The sequence below is a fragment of the Bufo gargarizans genome, chromosome 4, assembly GCF_014858855.1.
Source record: "Bufo gargarizans isolate SCDJY-AF-19 chromosome 4, ASM1485885v1, whole genome shotgun sequence".
Lineage (NCBI taxonomy): Eukaryota > Metazoa > Chordata > Amphibia > Anura > Bufonidae > Bufo > Bufo gargarizans.
The window spans coordinates 534,112,787-534,135,945 of record NC_058083.1 but is presented as its reverse complement, the minus strand read 5'-3'; the positions used below and the strand labels follow the sequence as shown (position 1 = coordinate 534,135,945).

The following is a 23,159-nucleotide window of genomic DNA, read 5'->3' as shown; positions in this document are numbered from 1 at the left end:
AATTTATGATGAATATTTGCCCAAATATTCGCGAAATATTGCAAATTCAAATATTGCCCCTGCCGCTCATTACTACTACTGGAGGAAGCAGCGGATCTCTCCTCCAGATCTTAGGGTGTCTGATGTCACTTGCAACGAAGTAGAAGACCGAGTCAACCATTCAAGGACCAATGGGTTGCTGGTCAAAACACGACTGCCGAATGAAAATGGCAGCTCTGGCCTGTCGCTACAGCCCCCCTTATTCTGTTGCTACTTCTGCCAGCTACAGAAACATTTTGGCCATTGCCCGTTCCTTAGAAGGGCCTGGCACCTGTCTGTCGGACATCCTGTACTGTAACAGTAACTGTAAGGGTAAAAAATCAGTAGTCTCAGGCTGCAATTTCACCCCAGAATCAAGGACGAATGGATGTACTTTTATATAAAAAAAAAATAATAAAACGTGTAGTATCAGACCACAATTTTACCCCAATTATACAATTAGGGATTAACGGATATACTTATGTATAATAGAATTTGAGCACCCTAAAATCTGTAGCATCAGGCCGCAATTTCACACCAATTCCACAATTAGGGATTAACGGATATACTTATGTATAATAAAACGTGAAGACCCTAAAATCTGTACTATCAAGCCACAATTTCACCCCAATTAGACAATCAAGGATTATTGAATTGAATTATATATATAATTCGAACAAACTAAATACGGACAAACTAAAATCTGTAGTGTTAGAATACTTTTTAACAACAATTAGTGCAGCAAGGTGTAATAGAACAGGTCCTATGAGCCAGGTTTAGCACTGTTCAATTGCCCCTGCTCTCTCCCTACAGTGTGGATAATGCCTCCCTATTATATCCGTGCACTATGAATAATCTGTCCCTGAACTGCTTAATAGTAATTTTTGGTGAATAAAGTCTTTCCTAAACACTGTCCCTAGTGCCTGTAACACCTCTCTCTGCACTGTAGGTAAGTTTACTGTAAAATGGCGGACACCGTGCTAGAGGAGGTATGGCATTATGGGTGATCCCTCATTGCTGGGGTTCTTACTAGGGCTGCAGCTAACGATTATTTGAATAATCGATTAGTTGTCGTTAATTTAATCGATCGGGAAAAAACACCAAAATTTTAAAAAAATGAGTTTTATATGATTTTACTTGAAAAATTATGTTCAAAGGCCATATTAAAAAAATTGTGGATGGCACTGTTATGGGTGATCTGTGGATGACACTGTTATGGTGGATCTGTGGATGGCACTGTTATGGTGGATCTGTGGATGGCACTGTTATGGGGGGATCTGTGGATGGCACTGTTATGGGGGGATCTGTGGGTGGCACTGTTATGGAGGGGGATCTGTGGATGACACTGTTATGGAGGAGATCTATGGGTGGCACTGTTATGGGGGATCTGTGGATGACACTATTATGGGGGATCTGTGGATGGCACTGTTATGGAGGGGATCTGTGGGTGGCACTGTTATGGAGGGGATCTGTGGGTGGCACTGTTATGGAGGGGGATCTGTGGATGACACTGTTATGGAGGGGATCTGTGGGTGGCACTGTTATGGAGGGGATCTGTGGGTGGCACTGTTATGGGGAGGGGGATCTGTGGGTGGCACTGTTATGGAGAGGGGGATCTGTGGGTGGCACTGTTATGGGGAGGGGGATCTGTGAATAGCACTGTTATGGGGATCTGTGGGTGGCACTGTTATGGAGGGGATCTGTGGGTTGCACTGTTATGGAGGGGATCTGTGGGTGGCACTGTTATGGAGGGGATCTGTGGGTGGCACTGTTATGGAGGGTATCTGTGGGTGGGACTGTTATGGGGAGGGGGATCTGTGCACTGTTATTGGGAGGGGGATCTGTGCACTGTTATGGGGAGGGGGGATCTGTGCACTGTTATGGGGATGGGGGATCTGTGGATGACACTATATAGCATCTTCTGCTATATGTGTCCTCCACAGATCCACTTCCCATAACAGCAGACTATTCCGGCAGTAACTTTTACTCAGCGTCAGTGCATCTTTATTACCTTACAATGAAGCTCAGGTAACAGGCAGAGCGGGTGCCGGCGTAACGATACTCACTCACGTGACGCACCTGCTCCGCCCACTTTATGAATGAAGGAGGCGGAGCAGGCGCGTCACGTGAGTAAGTGATGTTACGCCGTTTCAAGGGCTTGCAGCCCCCTTCATCAGGACAATATTCATATATTGTCCTGATGAAGGGGGCTGCAAGCCCTTTAAATGTGTTGACTAAAATAAACCTTGTGTGAAAAAACAAGTCCTCTGCCTACAACAAGTGGTTCCAATACCTCTGGAATTTTCTCCTTCTCGCAAACCAGATGTGTGAGCCTCGTGTGCATTTCTACCTATGAACTCAGAGTTGAAGTTGCTGAAACCACTCCTATCAAGTTAAGGAGCCAAAAGTCTCTTCTTAAGGAACACCCCTTTTGGGATGTCATGTCTGCTATTTAAGTGACTGTAACTTGAATAAAGCTCTATTCTTGCTCTTGCTCAGGGGGATGAGAAGATGCTTTCATGAAACCAACTTGTGTGTCTGGTCTCATTATGAAAGCAGTATGGCGCGCTCATACTTATACTTCTAATTGATTTGGCACCACACAAAGAAAAAGAGAATCGCAGGAATTGTGAAAACAGCTTAGACCAGAAAAGCTGCCTTCACCCCTCACCCCTCACATGCATCAATGAACTTTCAGAGACAATTTCTCTTTTGCTGGTTCACCTGTTTTCCTTCCTTGGATCACTTCTGTTGGGTACTGACCACTACATAATAGGAACACCCCACAAAACCTGCAATTTTTTGGGAGAATAGTAGCTGCTCCTACAATTTTGGGAGGATTATTGGATTACTTTGTGAGAGAGAGAGAATAAAAGGTATGAGGAGCAGCTATTAAATAACAAGACTGACCTGGAAAAAAGACAGCACCGCTTGAGTTTAAATATGACATGTCCACCTTAGCCGTGGACTCTCCTAAACTACATCTACCAGTTGCTCTTTGAGGAGCACAAAAATATTTCAGGTTAGAGGATGAAGAACATGATGAACCACTAGGATTCTCATTCACATCAAAGAGTGCTGAAAATGTTCAAAAAAGTGAGGAGATTTTTGGAAGCGACCCTAGACTCAATGTCCGAACGGTGGCAGAAATTGTGAATATTGATTCAGAAATTTTGCACAATGATCTTTATATGTTCACTCCTGACCAGAAATAATCATAAGCAAATTCTTGCAGTCATTTAAGTCAATAGACTGGAAAGCGTCAAATTCTCCACAAATTACTTTTGTCACAAAGCACATTTCTTTGTAAGTAGTAGGTGCAATTACAGGGAACGGCGATTGCAACGCTCCCCTTCATTGTACCCCTCAGATGTAAAATAAGTGCGCTCTTTCACGCTACAATAGGATCTTGGGCCTCTGCATGGTTCTTTATACCTGGCACTGACATTGACCTGAGTTCTCACTTGAGTTATTTGGTCAGTTTTGGCCCTGTAACTGCCCAAATAAGTGAAGTGTGCAGTGATTCTAAGAGCGACGCCTGTCATCTGCTTGTCATATGGACAGTATTTTTTCACTACCACAGCAGACTCCCTAAGTGTGCTACTGCAAGGCACAGTGTTCTACACCGCTATACAGGCTCTCTGCAGCCAGGAAATAGATGTTTTTTAACGCGATTTGCCGCAAATAAATTCGGATTGAATCAAATCTCTTTGGAAAATTCGGCAAACAGGCCAAATTGAATTTTTTAGAAATTCGCTCATCTCTTATTAAGGTCTATAATTAAAAAATCATACCTCATCCATTTGATCGCAATATGTTACCACGCACGAGATATCGCGTGGGATCTTCAATCAAGATGGAGACAGGCTCTTCGCATTCAAACGGATGAGGTAAGTATGACTTTTTTTTACTCCACTTTAGGGAAAATGGATTTGTTACCACAAAGCATGAGGAATCTAGTTTTCCCTGAGATTCGCTCAACACTACCCATTTATAAAGATATTTATACTCAAAATAAAGATTAGATCTGGCTGCTGTATGTGGTACACTGCCGATGTGTGTCCTGTGTAACACTGTAGTTACTACATAGCACAGGCGGCTGAGTGATATGTTATTATCACCAGTCTATGTAAAATAGAGTTAGATAGCTAAGTACACTATTGGTAATGCCTTTATAATTCTTAAATTGTAAAACACTTTACTTGACATGTTCTTCCAAATGTAATGTGCTCTCAATTCTCCTTGATTTCTACCTTTTTCTTAGGTACAAGATTCCCAAATTTTTAAAGACGATGGTCCTTTCCATCAATGACCCACCAAGGATGGAGAAGGACAGAGACCACATGGCTGCGAGGATATTAGACATCACCCTGGAGATCATCTCCTTGATAACTGGAGAGGTGAGAGTCTCACATGACATCACTCTTATCTCTAGTAATAAAACAGGGAAATGACTGGAAAGGTGAAGGATTCTTAGAATCTCTGTAGTGATCAGCGTCTCCCCATACACAGGATTACACAGTAGTGAAGAAGTCGTCTGGTGAGTGTGTGACACCCCGTGTGTCAGGAGGACGGAGCAGGACCCAGAGCCCCATCACCGAGCCTCCACCTCATTCCCTGATACATGAGCAGAAGATCCTAGAACTTACCACCAGGATCACTGAGCTGCTGAGCAGAGAGGTGAGCGCTGCTGGGAATGCTGGGACATTATACAATAACGCCAAGGGAGGGGTCTGGTAATGACTGTGTCCTTGTGTTGTCAGGTTCCTATAAGGTGTCAGGATGTCGCTGTCTATTTCTCCATGGAGGAGTGGGAGTATTTAGAACACAGGAATCTGTACAAGGATGTCATGATGGAGAATCAGCAGTCTCTCACATCACCGGGTAGGAGGAGACCTTCTATGACTGTAAAGGAGAGAATAGTTTTGAAAGTTAGTGTTGCAAAAGCGGTTGTAGATCCACTGTGCCACTGAACAGATTTGGCTTGGGGCTACTCCAAAAGGAGTTGGAACCCATGCTTTTCACCCTTTTATTAATATGGACTCTACTGTGGGGGAACAACCAGACCACCTCCTATTGGAGTAGTTTCTACTCAGTGGCTGCTCATCCAGAAGTGTAATCAGGAAACAAGCTGAGGTCAGGGCAGGTAGTGTTTGTGCAATCCAGTAAACAGTCCCAAGGTCAGGCAGCAAAGGGTGAAATCCTGTTAAAAGGAAAAGATTGATACATGGCAAATGAGCAGAGGAATGATGCGCCTTCTCAGGAAACTGGTAACTAGTACCTAATGCTCAGGCACCCTTCCGCAGGGAAGGGTGCCTAAAATTACCCTAGCTAGTCATAGGCCGAACAGATTAGGATGAACACGAGCTGGCCCCTAAAGAGACAGAGGAAGTACACAGTCTTGAAGCAAGTCTAGTGGTGGTTTTAGGGTGACACGTTGCACCAATATATGGTGGGGAAGATCTTGTAGGATATGGAACTGTGCTCTATTATAGGAAATGAATTGTTGCTTTTGGCTTATTGTACAATCTGTTCTTTAATAGGATAGAAATATATCTAGCAAATTATATGTCAGACTCTAGAACCATCTGGGTTAGGAGGGGGGAGAGCCTTGTTAAAGGGATAGTCCGGATTCAGAGCTGAACCCTGACATATCCCTATTTTCACCCCGGCAGCCCCCTTGACTCGAGCATCGGAGCAGTTCATGTTCCAATGCTCTCCTTTGCCGTGCACTGAATTGCGCAGGGCAAAGGCATTTTGTGGAGTTCCGGTGACGTACCGCACTCTCCTCTGGGCTGCCAGGCGGAGGCTTCCACCTAGCAGTGAGCCCAGTGACATCACCGGCACTGATAGGCGGGCTTAAGTGCTGCTCTAGCCTCTAAAATGGCTTGGGCAGCGCTAAATCTTGCTCATCAGAGCCGCTGACATCACAGAACACACTGATGGGCGGAAGCCAACTCCCGGCAGTTTGTTTTTGTAAATAAAAGAGCCTTTGCCTTGCGCGATCCTGTGCAGGGCAAGGGAAAGCATCGGAGCATGAACTGCTCCGATGATCAAGTAAGGGGGGATGCCTGGGTGAGATTATGGGTATGTCGTTCATTTCAATGTGTATATGCAGGGGATGCCCCAATAGGTTGTTGAAGATGGATTGTGGAAAATAGATGAAAATAATTGATCAAAAATAGATTGTTGGAGACTGATTTATCAGATACAAAGATTTTTGCACTGGTTTCTATTCTCCATGTCTTCAAGATGATGCTGAAGTGTGAATATTTAAACATACGTTATAAAAGTGCAAGTGATAATTGTTATCTCTGCATCCAAAAGGACACAAATTATGAAATTATCACATATTTTATGCCACACAGTAAGTGCTATAAAATGTAAATAAAAATTTGTGCAAGAATTGCTGTCAATTAGTCCCACAAAAAAAAAACCCAGTTTTTTTTACACAAAAGTTTCTAAAGCATATATAACATGTCATGTAAAGTAGGGAACAATGCAGCTCTAAATTCCACCCACAACACTGTCCTACCTACTTGGATGATCTTTCCTAAACGGCAGCCCCCAACTGGTCGAAGGTCCATAACCTGGATAAGTGCATGGGACCTAAACGAGAGGAGAAGCAAAAGTCTGACAGGCCAGAGAATAAATGTCAGAAACAAAGTGAGAAATAAACTAGGAGTCCAATGCCAGACACCGTTAATACCAGGAAGTCACGTCAGGGGTCAAAGCAGCAGGCAAAGGCGAAGTCAGGGTTAGTTGTCAGAAATCCAGAGGTACAAACAGTGAAGCAAAACATTATTGTGTGGCCAAGGGGACCAATCACAGGAAACTTTGGCCAGAAGTTGTCTGTTTAAATACAGGAAGCACATGATAGGTTGACCAGCCTCAGCAACCAAATAGCGGTGGCTAGAGGCTAGGATCACACCATAATACATAATAACTAGCAACTAGTCTCTTAGTACCACCATTCCTTGGGTGTCCACTTCACACTGAATCATGGATCTCATCCATGAAACTGGCTAGGGATGAACAATTTACCTTTAAGCATGTTCTCAGGGGACAGTTCTGATCTCAGATGCCAGATCAGAGGAGATAGCAGAAATGACAATCCCTGCAGGCAGAATAGGTTCTAGTTTGGATTCTGGGGAATAATGGTGTAGGCAATTTCTAGATAAGGCATCTGCCTTAATTTTCTTAGACACCAGCCAGAAAAATAATGCCCACAGAGCCTGTCTGGGATTCTAAAAATGGCAAACTGTTGTGATCAGTACGGACTGTTACTTGATGTTGAGTTCCCTCCAGAAAGTGCCACTTCATGCCACTCTTCAAAAGTCCCCTTGATGACAAAGAGCTCTCTTTCAGTCTGGAAAAATTTACTAGGAAAAAAAATAAATACATGATCTGAGGTTAGTTAGTAAGTGACAATGTACTTTGTGAAAGCATGGCTGTCACCCGCATCTCAGAGGCATCAACCTGCACCACAAATGGTCTGGTCAGATCAGGCTGGACCAGAAAAGGAGCTTCCATAAAACATTTGTTATCCCCTTCAAGCGACAGTCGTTTTGGACCAAATGGCGGAGCCCCATTTTTCAAATCTGACATGTGTCAGTTTATCTGGTAATAACTTTGGAATGCTTTTACTTATCCAAGCCATTCTGAGATTGTTTTCTCATGACACGTCATATTACATGTTAGTGGTGAATTTGAGTTCATATGTTTTACCTTCATGCATAAATAAATCCAAAATTTGCATAAAATTTGGGAAAATTAGCTATTTTCAACATTAGAATTTCTCTGCTTTTAAGATGGATAGTGATACTTTATAAAATAGTTATTACTTTACATTCCCCACATGTCTACTTTATGTTGGCATCATTTTGAAAATGTCATTTAATTTTTTTAGGACGTTAGCAGGCTTAGAAGTTTAGAAGCAAATTTTAACATTTTTAAGATTTCCAAAACCCACTTTGTTAAGGACCAGTTCAGTTATGGAGTCACTTTGTGGGGCTTACCTAGTAAAAACCACCCATAAATTACACCCCTCTCGAGTTATTCAAAACTGATTATACAACCTTTATTAACCCTTTAGATGTACCACAAGAATTAAAGCAAAATGGAGGGGAAGTTTTAAAATGTAATTTTTTTGTGCAGATTTTCTATTTAAATCCAATCCTGTAACAAAGCAAAGGTTAACAGCCAAAGAAACCTCAATATTTTTTACCTTGATTCTGAAGTTTACAGAAACACCCCAAATGTGGTCGTAAACTGCTTTACGGGCACATGGAGGGGTGCAGAGTGAAAGGAACGCCATATATTAATGGAGGGCAGATTTAGGTGGAATGGTTTTCTGGTGCCATGTCACATTTGAAGAGACCATAAGGTACCCCTTGAAAGAAAATCCCCAAAAGTGACCCCATTTTGAAAACTACCCCCCTCAAGGAATAAATCTGGTGGTGAAATGAATGCTTTGACCCAACAAGAGTTTCAAAATGTACTTTTATTTCCAATATAAAGTTGCTTTAGTGTCAAATGTTTCATTTTCACAAGGGGTAACAGGAGAAAATGCACCCCACAATTTGTTATGCATTTCTTCCTGACTACGTAACACCCCATATGTGGTCATATACCGCTGTTTGGGAGTACGGCAGCATTCAGAAGGGAAGGATTTTCTAACATATAACTTGCTGAAATTAGTTTAGGGCCCATAACATTTTTATTTCTTCACCAATGTATCTGTTTGGGGTCTTGATTTTTGCGGGACGGGCTGTAGTTTTTATTGCCATCCTTCATGTTTGTATATGTCCTTTTGATCACTTTTTATACAAATTTTTTTGGTAGGTGAAGTGGGCAAAAATGGCAATTCTGTCAGTGTTGTTTATTTTAAATTTTTATGGGGTTACTCTTGCAGTAAATATTATATGATTATTTTGTTCTGTGGGTTGATATGGTTATGGCGATACCAAATTTATATTTTTTTATGTTTTACTATTTTTTCAGAATAAAATCACTTTTGTGTTAAAACTAAATTATATATTTCCTTGCCATATACTAAAGTTCATAACATTTTTATTTTTACACCAATGTAACTGTAAAGGGGTTTGTTTTAGTGGGTCGGGCTGTAGTTTTTATTGGTACATACGACTTTTTGCGTTTCATTTTTTTTACACTTTTTTCTTGGAGATCCAGTGGGTCTATTGCAATGCACTGGCTTGTCACTGTTACATTTACACCAAGCCCGATCCGCCTTAGGTACATGGCAGCCCAGACGCCTTTGCAAGTTACTTGCAATTTGGTCATACAGTTACGTCCAAATGCGTAAAGGGGTTAAAGATTCACAATCTATTCAGTTAGAATTTTCAATATAACTGAAAAAGTTTGATGAATTTAAGGCAATAGCTAGCAAAGCCCAAAAAATTGCTGCTAGGCTTTAGGCGAAGAGGGTGGGCCCAATGATTGAGGTCTGAGATGAAAATATAATTTGCATATCTCCATGAAAAACACAAGCTGCTCCCTATCACCTATGAAATAATCAGACAATTTATCTTGGAGTTCTTAGGTTTGTGAGGAAGCTGTCTCAATGGGTGGAGACATATTAATTGCCTTGTGTTGGAAACTTTTCACAATGTCTTGGACCAGTTGAGTGAGATCATGCATTTGGTCTGCCAAGGACCTCATTTGATCCATCCAGAAAATAAATATCAGCACCAAAACGAGAAACAAACTTGGAGTATATTACCAGAAAAGTCAATACCAGGAAGTCATGCCAGGAGTCAGATCAACAGGCAAAGGTGGTCACGAGTGGATCAGTATTGAGAAATCCTGAGGTACAAACAGTGCAGCAAAACACGCTTGTGTGGCAAGGAAGACCAATTGCAGGCAACTGATTGATCCAGCTTCCCTGGTCCCTGGCCAATCCTAGAGACTGGTAACCAAATGATGCTGCCACCACAGTGAAGCCAGGATTGCCACAGGGGTGCAGGCAGCTAAGTACATGACATAACCTATACAGATTTGGGAAAACCATAATCGTACTAACCTGCAGAATAAAGAAAACATATTCTTAAGCCATATGGTAAACAGTGCAAAATTGTAAATGCTAAATTATTGGTTGCAATGCTGTTGTTTTTTCACATTCCCATTTAGAAAGAGATAAAGGGGTTTTCCGGTTGGAGCAAGTTATCCCGTATCCCCAGGATAGGGGATTACTATCAGATCGGTGGGTGTCCTACTGTTGAGATGACCACTGATCAGGGGAACGGGGGCACCATACCCCCTGCAGGCTGCTGCCCTGAAATGACCGAAGAGGCTCGTCGCACAAATGCGCGCGGCCACTCCATTCATTTCTATGGGAGTTCCAGAGATAGACAAGCACTGTACTCCACTCCAGTCATTTCAAGGGAGCTGCAAGGGGCCTGCAGGGGGGTATAAGGCCCCCGTTCTTGTGATCGGTGTAGGTCTCAACAGTAGGACCCTGTGGATAGGGGATAACTTGTTCCAACCTGAATATCTCTTTAATGAAAATAAATCAGTAAGTTGTATGTGCACTAAGATTGGCAAAAAATCTGGAATGCAACAATGGAAAAAATTATTATTCCTAAAATCCAAAAATTAGTAGGCAGTAAAATGGTTTAGGGGTTTCAGAGGCTGAGAATTCAAAAAGATAGGTGTAAGTAAAAAAAAAAAAGAAAGAGGAAAGTAGTAGTAGAAAGAAAAACGGAGTTGTTGGCCAAGACGACCAATCAAATCACGTCTTTAACTTTGCAAAGACTGCCTGAAAAATGATAGTTGGAATGGTAGTGGTTGCTACTAGCACCAGTTTTAATAATTTCTCATATTTGCTTTATTTACTCTAATTACTGGCTCGACTGATTAAAGAAAAAATTGGATCTGGGAAAGTAAGAAAATGTTGTTTCATTTTCCAGGCGAAGACAGGATAAAATATTCCAATAAGTATCTCCATTTCTCTTCCTACTATCAAGCAGAAGATAACAATACCACACAAGCTAATTCAATAACTCCTAATGTACCATCAGTTTTTCACAGCAGAGAGCTATACAACGATACTGCTGGACACAAGAAACCTTCATCACTGATTGGCAGAACAAGAACTAAACAGAAACGTGGGAAACATTTTACAAGGAAATCTAATCTTTTCTTGCTTGAGAGAAATCATGGAGTGAAAAAGTCATTTTCATGCTCAGAATGTGGAAAATCTTTTAGCAAGAAATTTATTCTGGATGGACATCAGAGAACTCACACAGGAGAGAAGCCATTTTTATGTTCGAAATGTGGAAAATGTTTTAGTCGGAAATCACAACTTGTGATCCATCTAAGAATCCACTTTAGGGAAAATACATTTTCATGTCCTAAATGTGGGAAGTGTTTTAGTCAGAAATCGGATCTTCATAGACATCAGCGAGCTCACACAGGGGAGAAGCCATTTTTATGTTCAGAATGTGGGAAATGTTTCAGTCGGAAATCACATCTTGTGATCCATCTAAGAATCCACTTAGGGGAAAAGCCATTTTCATGTCCTGAATGTGGGAAGTGTTTTAGTCAGAATTCGTATCTTCTTAGACATCAGAAAGCTCACACAGGGGAGAAGCCGTTTTCATGTCCTGAATGTGGGAAATGTTTTAGTCAGAAATCGGATCTTCATAGACATCAGAAAGCTCACACAGGGGAGAAGCCATATTCATGTTCAGAATGTGTGAAATCTTTTAGTCAGAAATCACATCTTCTTAGACATTTGAGAATTCACACAGGGGAGAAGCCATATATGTGTCCTAAATGTGGTAAATATTTTCGTGTGAAATCAGTGCTTACAGAACATCTAAGAACTCACACCGAGGAGAAGCCATTTTCATGTACTGAATGTGGTAAATGTTTTAGTCTGAAATCATCTTTTGTTAGACATCAAAGAGTTCACACCGGGGAGAAGCCCTTTTCATGTTCAGAATGTGGGAAATCTTTTAGTCATAAATCAAGTCTTGCTAAACATCAGAAAAGAGAAGTAACTACTGGTCAGAAGTACAAGATATAATACAGTCCTGATCAAAAGTTTAAGACCACTTGAAAAATGGCAAAAAATCATATTTTGCATGGCTGGATCTTAACAAGGTTCCAAGTAGAGCTACAACATGCAACAAGAAGAAATGGGAGTGAGCCCAAAAATTTTTGAGCCAAAAATTTAATAAAAACAACGAATAAACTGAAACAGGCTGTTTTTCAGCTGATCAAAAGTTTAGGACCACACCAACCAAAAAAAAAACTAAACCCCCCCAAAACAGAAATCCAACTTCCAAACATGATCTCAGTAATGAGTAGCTCCACCGTTATTGTTAATCACTTCAAAAATTTGTTTCGGCATGCTTGATGCAAGCGTTTCCATGAGGTGAGTGGGAACATTTCTCCAAGTGGTGAAGATGGCCGCATGAAGGCCATCTACTGTCTGGAACTGTTGTCCATTTTTGTAAACTTCCCTTGCCATCCATCCCCAAAGATTCTCAATTGGATTTAGATCAGGCGAACACGCAGGATGGGTCATAAGAGTGATTGTAGCGTTGTCCTGTTGAAAAACACAGTCGTTACCACACAGACGAGGGCCCTCAGTCATGAGGAATGTCAGTAACGTTGGAAACCATCAGGACCATCAAGGTTACATTTTTTTCTCATCAGAGAATAGAACTTTCTTCCACCTTTGAATGTCCCATGTTTGGTGCTCTCTTGCAAAGTCCAAACAAGCAGTTCTGCGGCGTTCAAGGAGACAAGGTCTTTGAAGACTTTTTTGTTTTTGAAGCCCTTCAGTCTCAGATGCCGTCTGAAGGTTATGGGGCTGCAGTCAGCCCCAGTAAGGGCCTTAATTTGGGTCGAGGATCGTCCAGTGTCTTGACGGACAGCCAATTGGATCCTCCGGCTCAGTGCTGATGAATTTTATTTGGGTCTTCCACTTGACTTTTTTGTTCCATAACCCTCAGGATCATTTAAGAAATTCCAAATGACTGTCTTACTGCGTCCCACCTCAGCAGCGATGGCACGCTGTGAGAGTCCCTGCTTATGCAGCTCAACAAACCGACCACGTTAAAAAAGGAAGAGTTTTTCTGCCTTTGCCATAACAACATGTGACTACCTGACAGAAAATGACAACGAATCCACATCTTTGCACAGATTTGGCCTTTTAAAGGCATGTGGTCCTAAAATTTGAATCAGCTGAAAAACAGCCTGTTTCAGTTTAATCGTTATTTTCAATTAATTAAATGCTCAAAAAATGTTTTGTCTCACTCTCATTTCTTCTTGTTGCATGTTACATAGTACATAAGGTCGAAAAAAGACATTTGTCCATCCAGTTCGGCCTGTTAACCTGTAAGTTGATCCAGAGGAAGGCAAAAAAAAAACTGTGAGGTAGAAGCCAATTTTCCCTACTTTAGGGGAATAAAAAAATTCCTTCCCGACTCCAATCAGGCAATCAGAATAACTTCCTGGATCCCCGCCCCCTTCTCTAGTAGCTATAGCCTGTAATATTATTACGCTCCAGAAATACATTCAGGCCCCTCTTGAATTCCTTTATTGTACTCACCATCACCACCTCCTCAGGCAGAGAGTTCCATAGTCTCACTGCTCTTACCGTAAAGAATCATTTTCTATGTTTGTGTACAAACCTTCTTTCCTCCAGACGCAGAGGATGTCCCCTCGTCACAGTCCTGGGGATAAATAGATGATGGGATAGATCCCTGTACTGACCCCTGATATATTTATACATATTAATTAGATCTCCCCTCAGTCGTCTTTTTTCTAAAGTGAATAACCCTAATTTTGATAATCTTTCAGGGTACTGTAGTTGCCCCATTCCAGTTATTACTTTAGTTGCCCTCCTCTGGACCTTCTCCAGCTCTGCTATGTTTGCCTTGTTTACAGGAGCCTAGAACTATACACATTACTCCATGTGTGGTCTGACTAGCGATTTGTAAAGTGGTAGGACTATGTTCTTATCACGGGCATCTACGCCCCTTCTGATGCAACCCATTATCTTATTGGCCTTGGCAGCAGCTGCCTGACACTGGTTTTTGCAGCTTAGTTTGCTGTTTATTAAAATTCCTAGATCCTTTTCCATGTCAGTGTTACCCAGTGTTTTATGATTTAGTATGTACAGGTGACTTGCATTATTCCTTCCCATGTGCATAACTTTACAGTTGTCAGTGTTAAACCTCATCTGCCACTTATCTGCCCAAGCCTCCAATCTATCCAGATCCCTCTGTAGTAGTATACTGTCCTCTTCAGTGTAAATTACTTTACACAGTTTAGTGTCATCTGCGAAAATTGGTACTTTACTATGCAAGCCTTCTACAAGATCATTAATAAATATATTGAAGAGAATAGGGCCCAATACTGACCCCTGAGGTACTCCACTAGTGACAGTGACCCAATCTGAGAGTGTGTACCGTTAATAACTACCCTCTGTTGTCTATCATTGAGCCAGTTACTTACCCACATACAGACGTTTTCTCCCAGTCCGAGCATTCTCATTTTATATACTAACCTTTTATGTGGTACAGTGTCAAATGTTTTGGAGAAGTCCAGATATACGACATCCATTGATTCGCCGCTGTCAAGTCTAGAACTTACCTCCTCATAGAAACTAATTAAATTAGTTTGGCATGACCGATCCCTCACGAAGCCATGCTGATAGGGCTTTATTTTCCTATTTCCGTTGAGATGCTTTAAGATAGCATCTCTCAGAAAACCTTCAAATAGTTTACCCACAACAGATGTTAAACTTACCCGCCTATAGTTTCCAGGCTCTGTTTTTGGACCCTTTTTGAATATTGGCACCACATTTGCCATGCGCCAATCCTGTGGGACATTCCCTATCAGTATAGAATCTGCAAATATCAGAAATAAGGATCTGGCTATGATATTACTTAATTCCCTTAGGATACAGGGGTGTATGCCATCTGGTCCTGGCGATTTGTCTATTTTAATCTTTTTAAGTCGCTGTTGCACTTCTTCCTGGGTCAGACAGGACACTTTTAATGGGGAATTTATTTTTACATTCTGCATGTCATCTGACAGTTTATTTTCCTCAGTAAATACATTGGAGAAAAAAAAATATTTAACAGCCTTGCTTTCTCCTCGTCACTTTCTGTGACTCCCCCCTCATTACTCTTTAAAGGGCCGACACCTTCAGATTTATACTTTTTAACATTTATATAATTGAAGAACATTTTAGGGTTAGTTTTACTCTCTTTGGCAATTAATCTCTCGGTCTCTAGTTTGGCCACTTTTATTTGTTTTTTACATGTTCTATAGTTTTTCAGTGCTTCCGTGCTACCCTCCTGTTTTAGTGATTTATATGCTTTATTTTTGTCATTTATTGCTTTCTTTACAGTTCTATTTATCCACATAGTTTTTTTTTTCTTCCTTAACCTTTTATTCCCATACGGTATGTACCTCTCACAATAAGATTTTAGGATGTTTTTAAAGATATCCCATTTTGTGGCTGTATTTTTATTTTTGAGGACTTTGTCCCAGTTAGTTAGGGCTATGGCCTTTCTTAGTTTGCTAAATTTAGCTTTTTTGAAGTTTGTTATTTTTGTTCCTCCTGGTAGAAACGCTCTTTTGAATGATAATTGGAAGGTTATTACTTTATGGTCACTGTTTCCCAGGTGTCCACCAACCTGCACGTCTGTTGTTCTGTCAGGCCTATTGGTTAATACTAAGTCCAGTATGGCCGTCCCTCTAGTCGGGTCCTGAACCAGTTGGGAGAGGTAATTCTCTTTGGTTATTACCAAGAACCTGTTTCCCTTATGAGATATACAAGTTTCAGTTTCCCAGTCTATATCTGGGTAGTTGAAGTCCCCCATAATAACCACCTCATTATGATTTGCTGCCTCTTCTATCTCGTTAAGTAGTAGACTTTCTGTGGACTCTGGTATATTAGGTGGTTTATAGTAAACTCCTATTAGTAATTTATTGTTGTTTTTAGCTCCATGTATCTCTACCCACAGTGACTCCACATGTTCATGGCCCTCACTTATATCTTCACGGAGTGTGGGTTTTAGACAAGACTTTACATAAAGGCAGACCCCTCCCCCTCTCTAGTTTTGACAATCCTTTCTAAAAAGACTGTAACCTTGTACAAACCAGATTCTAAAAAAGTTGGGACACTATACAAATCGTGAATAAAAACTGAATGCACTGATGTGAAGTTGCCAACTTCTAATATTTTATTCAGAATAGAACATACATCACGGAACAAAAGTTTAAACTGAGAAAATGTACCATTTTAAGGGAAAAATATGTTGAATCAGAATTTCATGGTGTCAACAAATCCCCAAAAAGTTGGGACAAGGCCATTTTCACCACGGTGTGGCATCTCCCCTTCTTCTTACAACACTCAACAGACGTCTGGGGACCAAGGAGAGCAGTTTCTCAAGTTTAGAAATAGGAATGCTCTCCCATTCTTGTCTAATACAGGCCTCTAACTGTTCAATCATCTTGGGCCTTCTTTGTTGCACCTTCCTCTTTATGATGCGTCAAATGTTCTTTATAGGTGAAAGATCTGGACTGCAGACTGGCCATTTCAGTACCCGGATCCTTCTCCTACGCAGCCATGATGTTGTGATTGATACAGAATGTGGTCTGGCATTATCTTGTTGAAAAATGCAGGTTCTTCCCTGAAAGAGATGATGTCTGGATGGGAGCATATGTTGTTCTAGAACCTGAATATATTTTTCAGCATTGATGGTGCCTTTCCAGACATGCAAGCTGCCCATGCCACACGCACTCATGCAACCCCATACCACCAGAGATGCAGGCTTCTGAACTGAGTTGGGTTTTCCTTGTCCTTTTTGGTCCGGATGACATGGCGTCCCAGATTTCCAAAAAGAACTTCGAATCGTGACTCGTCTGACCACAGAACAGTCTTCCATTATGCCACACTCCATTTTAAATGATCCCTGGCCCAGTGAAACCGCCTGAGCTTGTGGATCTTGCTTAGAAATGGCTTCTTCTTTGCACTGTAGAGTTTCAGCTGGCAACGGCGGATGGCACGGTGGATTGTGTTCACTGACAATGGTTTCTGGAAGTATTCCTGAGCCCATTCTGTGATTTCCTTTACAGTAGCATTCCTGTTTGTGGTGCAGTGTCGTTTAAGGGCCCGGAGATCACGGGCATCCAGTATGGTTTTACGGCCTTGACCCTTACGCACAGAGATTGTTCCAGATTCTCTGAATCTTCGGATGATGTTATGCACAGTTGATGATGATAGATGCAAAGTCTTTGCAATTTTTCGCTGGGTAACACCTTTCTGATATTGCTCCACTATCTTTCTGCGCAACATTGTGGGAATTGGTGATCCTCTACCCATCTTGGCTTCTGAGAGACACTGCCGCTCTGAGAAGCTCTTTTTATACCTAATCATGTTGCCAATTGACCTAATTAGTGTTAATTGGTCTTTCAGCTCTTCGTTATGCTCAAATTTACTTTTTCCAGCCTCTTATTGCTACTTGTCCCAACTTTATTGGGATTTGTTGACACCGTGAAAATCTGAATCAACGTATTTTTCTTTTAAAATTATACATTTACTCGGATTAAACGTTTGATCTGTCATCTACGTTCTATTACAAATACAATATTGACATTTGCCATCTCCACATCATTGCATTCAGTTTTTATTCACAATTTGTTTAGTGTCCCAACTTTTTGGGAATCCGGTTTGTACATTAACTGCCCAGTCATAGGTATCATCCAGCCATGTCTCAGTTCTCCTCACACATCACTAATTCCAGCTCCCCAGTTTTATTAGTCAGGCTTCTGGCATTAGTATACATACATTTGAGAGGTTTTATATGTATATTTTTTACCCTACACCTTTCCTTCTGAACTGTTCTATTCCCTCCTTTCGTTCCGCCCCCAGTCCCACTACCTTGCCCCCGGTCTATCTGCACTATTTTCCCCTCTTATAGTGTAATTTCCCTCCCCCCAGTCCCTAGCTTAAACACTCCTCCAACCTTCTAGCCATCTTTCTCCCCAGCACAGCTTCCCCTTCCCCATTGAGGTGCAGCCCGTCCCTATGATAGAGCCTGTAGCCGATAGAGAAGTCTGCCCAGTTCTCCAGGAACCCAAACCCCTCCTTCCTACACCAGTTCTTGAGCCACTTGTTAGCCTCCCTAATCTCCCACTGCCTTTCTTGTGTGGCTCGTGGTACAGGCAGTATTTCGGAAAATACTACCTTAGAGGTCCTTGCCCTAAGCTTTTGACCTAAATCCCTGAAATCATTTTTAAGGACTCTCCACCTACCTCTAACTTTGTCATTGGTTCCGATATGGACCATGACCGCTGGATCTTCTCCAGCCCCTCCCAGTAATCTGTCAACCTGATCCGCGATGTGTCGAACTCTAGCGCCAGGAAGATAGAACACTGTTCGGCGATCACGGTCTTTGTGACAGATTTCCCTAACTGTTACCCTAATAATGGAGTCTCCCACTACCAGCACCTGTCTGGCCTGATCTGCTCTCCTGGTTCCCTGCTTACTGGAGCTGACATTCCCCTGACTGGCAGAGGAAGTGTCCGGCTGCAGCAGTGCCGTCCCTGGACTGACATCCCCCTCATCTGCCAAACGTGCAAACTTGTGTGTGTCAGATCAGGGCTAGCCTCCCTGGCACTCTTCCCTCTACCCTGCTTTCTAACTGTTACCCAGCTAGCTACCTCACTTTCCTCAGCCTCCTCTCTGTCACCCTCCCCCTCATCTACCCCAAAGAGTGCTTGCTCAGTTAGAAGCAAACTCTTTTGCAAATTGTCAATGCCTCTCAGTGTTGCAACTTGCCCGTTTAAAAACTCGATTTGCGATTCCAAATGGGTAATTTGCTCACATCTTGAACAAAGATATACACCCTCTAACGGCTGTTCCAGGACTGCATACATCATCCAAGATGTGCACTGGACTGCGTCGTCAATTGTGCAACACATGCTAAATGGGGATTACAACAGTAAAAAATTAAAACAGTAAATATGATTTAGAATTAGACCCTGTCTGCTGTAGTTGAAGGACTACCTAGAATTAAGTCAACAACACACAAGAAAATTATATCCAACCTTAGTTTCCAACTCCTTCTCTTAAACTCCTTTTATTTAACTCCACTTAATAAGAAGCCACTTAGTAGAACAAGCCTCAGGAAGAGCAAGTTCTAGAGAATCTAGTGGTTCAATTTATAGCACCTGGTTTCATAGTCTTATGACAAGACTATTACTCTTGTCATAAGATTATGTTGAAGCTCTACTTGGAACCTTGTTAAGATCCAACAATGTAAAATATGATTTTTTGCCATTTTTCCAGTGGTCTTAAACTTTTGATCAGGACTGTATAACTCACACGATCTTACTACGTATGGCAGGATCTCAGTCTGTGAATCAGTTATAGATACAACCCGTGTATTGTTTTAAAGCTGACAATAATGTGAAGAGAAATCTAGCACTGCAACTCCAACAGACCAGTATAGAAGTCGCTAATATGTTTCAGACCCAACGGTCCTTACTTATAGCATAGTTTGATTGGGGTGGCACACTTGTCAACCCATTACACAGGTGTCCTAAGGTGAGCTGGTTTCATAGTCTTATGACAAGACTATTACTCTTGTCATAAGACTATGAAACCAATAGATGGCGCTGTTCATGAGTAGTGTAGATTGCAAATTTTCCATGCAAATGGTTTTTCAGCTGAAAAACAAGGCAGATTCTGCTTATTTGCATGTCTTTCCCATATAGCCTTTGTGTGGTTGTCTATTGTATGTTGTAGATAATAGGAGTCCAAGACGCATCCAGCCATCCTTTAAATGCTGTTTCCAAACTATTTTGATGGGGTTTCCATCAATTTCTAACCTTTTTTGTGAACCAGACACTCTTCTTCAGAGCAGGGGGTGCCTGGTTTAATTGTATTAAATTGCACTCGGGCACCCGCAGTAGTCGTCCAAGCACTCGGATGTGCCGAGCATGCTCGCTCAACACTACTGGATTCCTCTTCACATTTACATAGTTGTTTAGGTTCTAAAAAGACAAAAATCCATCAAGTCCAACCTGCTATATTGATCCACAGAACAAATACCTGGATCCATGTCCATCTTCCTTTTAAAAAGGGGTTGGGCCAAAGGGAAAGGCCGTGTAGAAAATAATTTCTACACATTGTAAAAAGCCTCAATGTTATTTTGAATTAGAAAGTCATTGTCACGGACGTTACCGCGACAGGTGGCAGGAGATCTGTGAGACTGGCAACAGGTTGTTTGATCTGACATGTTTTCCTTTTGGATCAAATGAAGTCTGTGTTGTTTCTGGTGCTTGCCACACCTTCTTTCCCCAGGTGTGGCTATTTTGGTCATTTAACCTTCTCTATGTATTGTTGTTTCTCCCACTATGCTATACGGTTTATAGCTTCTGTTGGACTTGTGGTTAGCTTGTGTTTGGTTCTCGGCTGAGTTCCTGGTGCTACCAAAGCTTCATTGAAGATTTGTTTATATATATATGTGTGTGTGTGTTGCCTTTCCCTGTTGTTTGGCATTAGGCCTGAGGGAGACTCCTGTTCGTCCTTCCCTTTGGAGGAACAGGTAGACTTAGTCCTGACATTAGTTCCAAGGTCCTATATGATGAGATAGGATTCTAGGTATCCGGTGTATGGACTTGCCTACCTTTTAGGGTCTGATAATACTGGTAGTCTGTCAGGACTGGAGTTAGGATTTTCTCTTGGAGGTGTCCATCTTCCTTCCCTAGTTTCCAGGCCTTATTCTGGTATCCCCTTTCCCTCCTATGCTTGGTGTGGTGTTTTCCTCCCACACAGAAGCATGACACTAATTAGGCTGTTCATTGACTCCATGACCCAGAAGTTTACAAGCATGTGGATCACAGCACATAACACACTACAAACACAATAAAGCTTCCAATTTGCACTGGCACTATCCTGTCCATCCTCAATTCATAGAGTAAAATATACAGATCACTTCTCTAGCGATGCTCATTATATGCTACAGTAATAGTGATAATGGTTATCATTACAGAGGAATATCTAATATATTTCTGAGAGATAAAAAAAAAAAATTGAGTTAGAAAGGCCATTTTTTGCCCACTGACTGTTGCTGGAAATGATCATTTTTAGTTATTGTACCTAGTTAAAAAAAAAAAAAAAAGCATTCAGCCTCTTGAAATCTGATTTTTGGTCTTTACATTCTGGTGATATGTGCATGAAAATTCAGGCATAAGTTGTATCTACGCAATCTGCACATAGTGAACTTTTATTTTTAAGACGTATAGTGCATACATTGTTTTGCATGTGCCACACTTTTACACATGTATATCAACTTTTATGCAATTTGGATGAAAATTATATATTGACAGAAAGTTACATTAAGGTGTCTATGTGTATTATAGGCTAAGTGGCATTTTGAAAGTGTGCCAGGTGTCTACTTTACGAAAATATGTATGTGGGGTTAGTATCATTTTTTTAAGTTAAAATGTTGTTTTTATTTGTCCATGGAAAAACGGCTTAAATTATCTTGGTTGGTTACCAGGGATGCAAAATGTCTAAACACCCCTGGCAGCGAAAAGTGTTAAAGGGAACACATAGAGAATATTGACCACATTAGGTCTGGATTAAAGGAAATGCAACCAGTGGAGATGCTGTATCTGATCTGAGAGTTGTGGATAGAAGACATGTCCCACAGTCTGTGGCCCTCCATAATTCATTTGCAGCACTTTCAGAGTGCAAGAGCAACATGGAGGATGGCTCAAGCACAGTGGGTGAGAAACAATCATCTCCCATGCCTAAAGTATGCAAGACTGCAGCCAAAGATAAAAAGGAGAAGGTGAAGATTGATAGTAAGCAGCTGTTGGTGGGCGATTCCATCATAAGAGGTGTGAATTTTGAGGAGAATGGTGTTGTGAAATGTCTCCCTGGTGCTACCGCTTCCAGGGATAGACGACAGATCCTTAATATTGTTAGGCAATCAAAGCAGGAAAGGGAGGTGGATGTTATTGTCCATCTTGGGACAAATGATCTTGCTTGCAATGAGGTTTCAAAGGTGAAAGAAGCTTTTCACACACTTGGAAAGGATATACGGGAGGTTGCATCAACTGTTTAATTCTCTGCAGTTTTGCCTGTGCATAACCTTCAGCATGACAGGAAAATGCGTATTAAGGAATTCAATGTATGGCTTGGTGAATGGTGTCTGAACCAAGGAGTTGGCTTTGTGTCTCATGTTAGCTCTTGTTGGAATGGAAAAGAACTGTACATTTGCTAAGGAGCATTTAAACTAGGAAAGGGGGGAAAATAGTGATAATCCAGCAGTCCAACTGCCCCCCGGAACAATGCCAGAAGATGCCAGTAGCACAAAGGTTAAGAAATGACAAGCTCAGATTCTTGTCTACAAATGCTCGCAGTTTAGGGAATAAGATCAATGAACTTGAGGCTATAATGGCATCTGAGAATATAGATGTAGTGGCTGTTACTGAGACATGGTTGAATGGGAGTAATGACTGGGATATAACAATACCAGGGTTCTCTCTATACAGGAAAGACAGAGAAGGCAAGAAGGGGGAGGGGTGGCCCTGTATGTGAAAGATAGCATAAAATCGAATTTGATAGAAGTTAGCGAGAACAATTTAGAGTCAGTTTGGGTTACCTTACAGCTTGATAATCATAAGGTAACTCGTGTAGGTGTTATATATAGACCACCTAGCCAAGTCAAAGAATTAGATGATCTACTAGTTGAGGAAATAGCTAAAATGACCTTGAAGGGGGAAGTTATCATTATGGGAGACTTCAATCTTCCTGATGTAAACTGGAAAACCAAAATGGATAGTTCTGCCAGGAGTACAGATATTCTAAATTCCCTACTGGGATTATCTCTACAGCACGTAATTAAGGAGCCAACCCGGAAGGAGGCCATTTTAGATTTAGTATACACAAATGGGAATTTGGTATATATTACTGTAGGGGAAAGCTTGGGATCTAGTGATTACCAGTCTGTGTGGTTTACTATAAGTACAGTGGCTGAGTCACACCACACAAAAACAAAAGTTTTAGATTTTAGAAAAACTGACTTTTCTAAAATTAGATTAGTGGTATACGATTCCCTATCAGATTGGAACAGTTT

The 23,159-nt window shown here is 41.4% G+C and overlaps 2 protein-coding genes across 2 annotated transcripts in view; one reads left to right on the top strand and one right to left on the bottom strand.

Moving 5' to 3' along the window:
• Positions 1 to 23,159, bottom strand: part of LOC122934742 (oocyte zinc finger protein XlCOF6-like) — a 398,458-nt gene that overhangs the window by 287,281 nt on the left and 88,018 nt on the right. The gene's annotated exons all lie outside the window — the stretch shown is intronic.
• The window catches only part of LOC122934825 (gastrula zinc finger protein XlCGF71.1-like), a 33,469-nt gene continuing 15,154 nt past the window's right edge, over positions 4,845 to 23,159 (top strand). Inside the window, exon 1 of the mRNA XM_044290530.1 lies at positions 4,845 to 4,902. Coding sequence (XP_044146465.1) covers positions 4,869 to 4,902 — 34 coding nt within the window. The 5' untranslated portion in view covers positions 4,845 to 4,868. The remainder of the gene's footprint in view (positions 4,903 to 23,159) is intronic.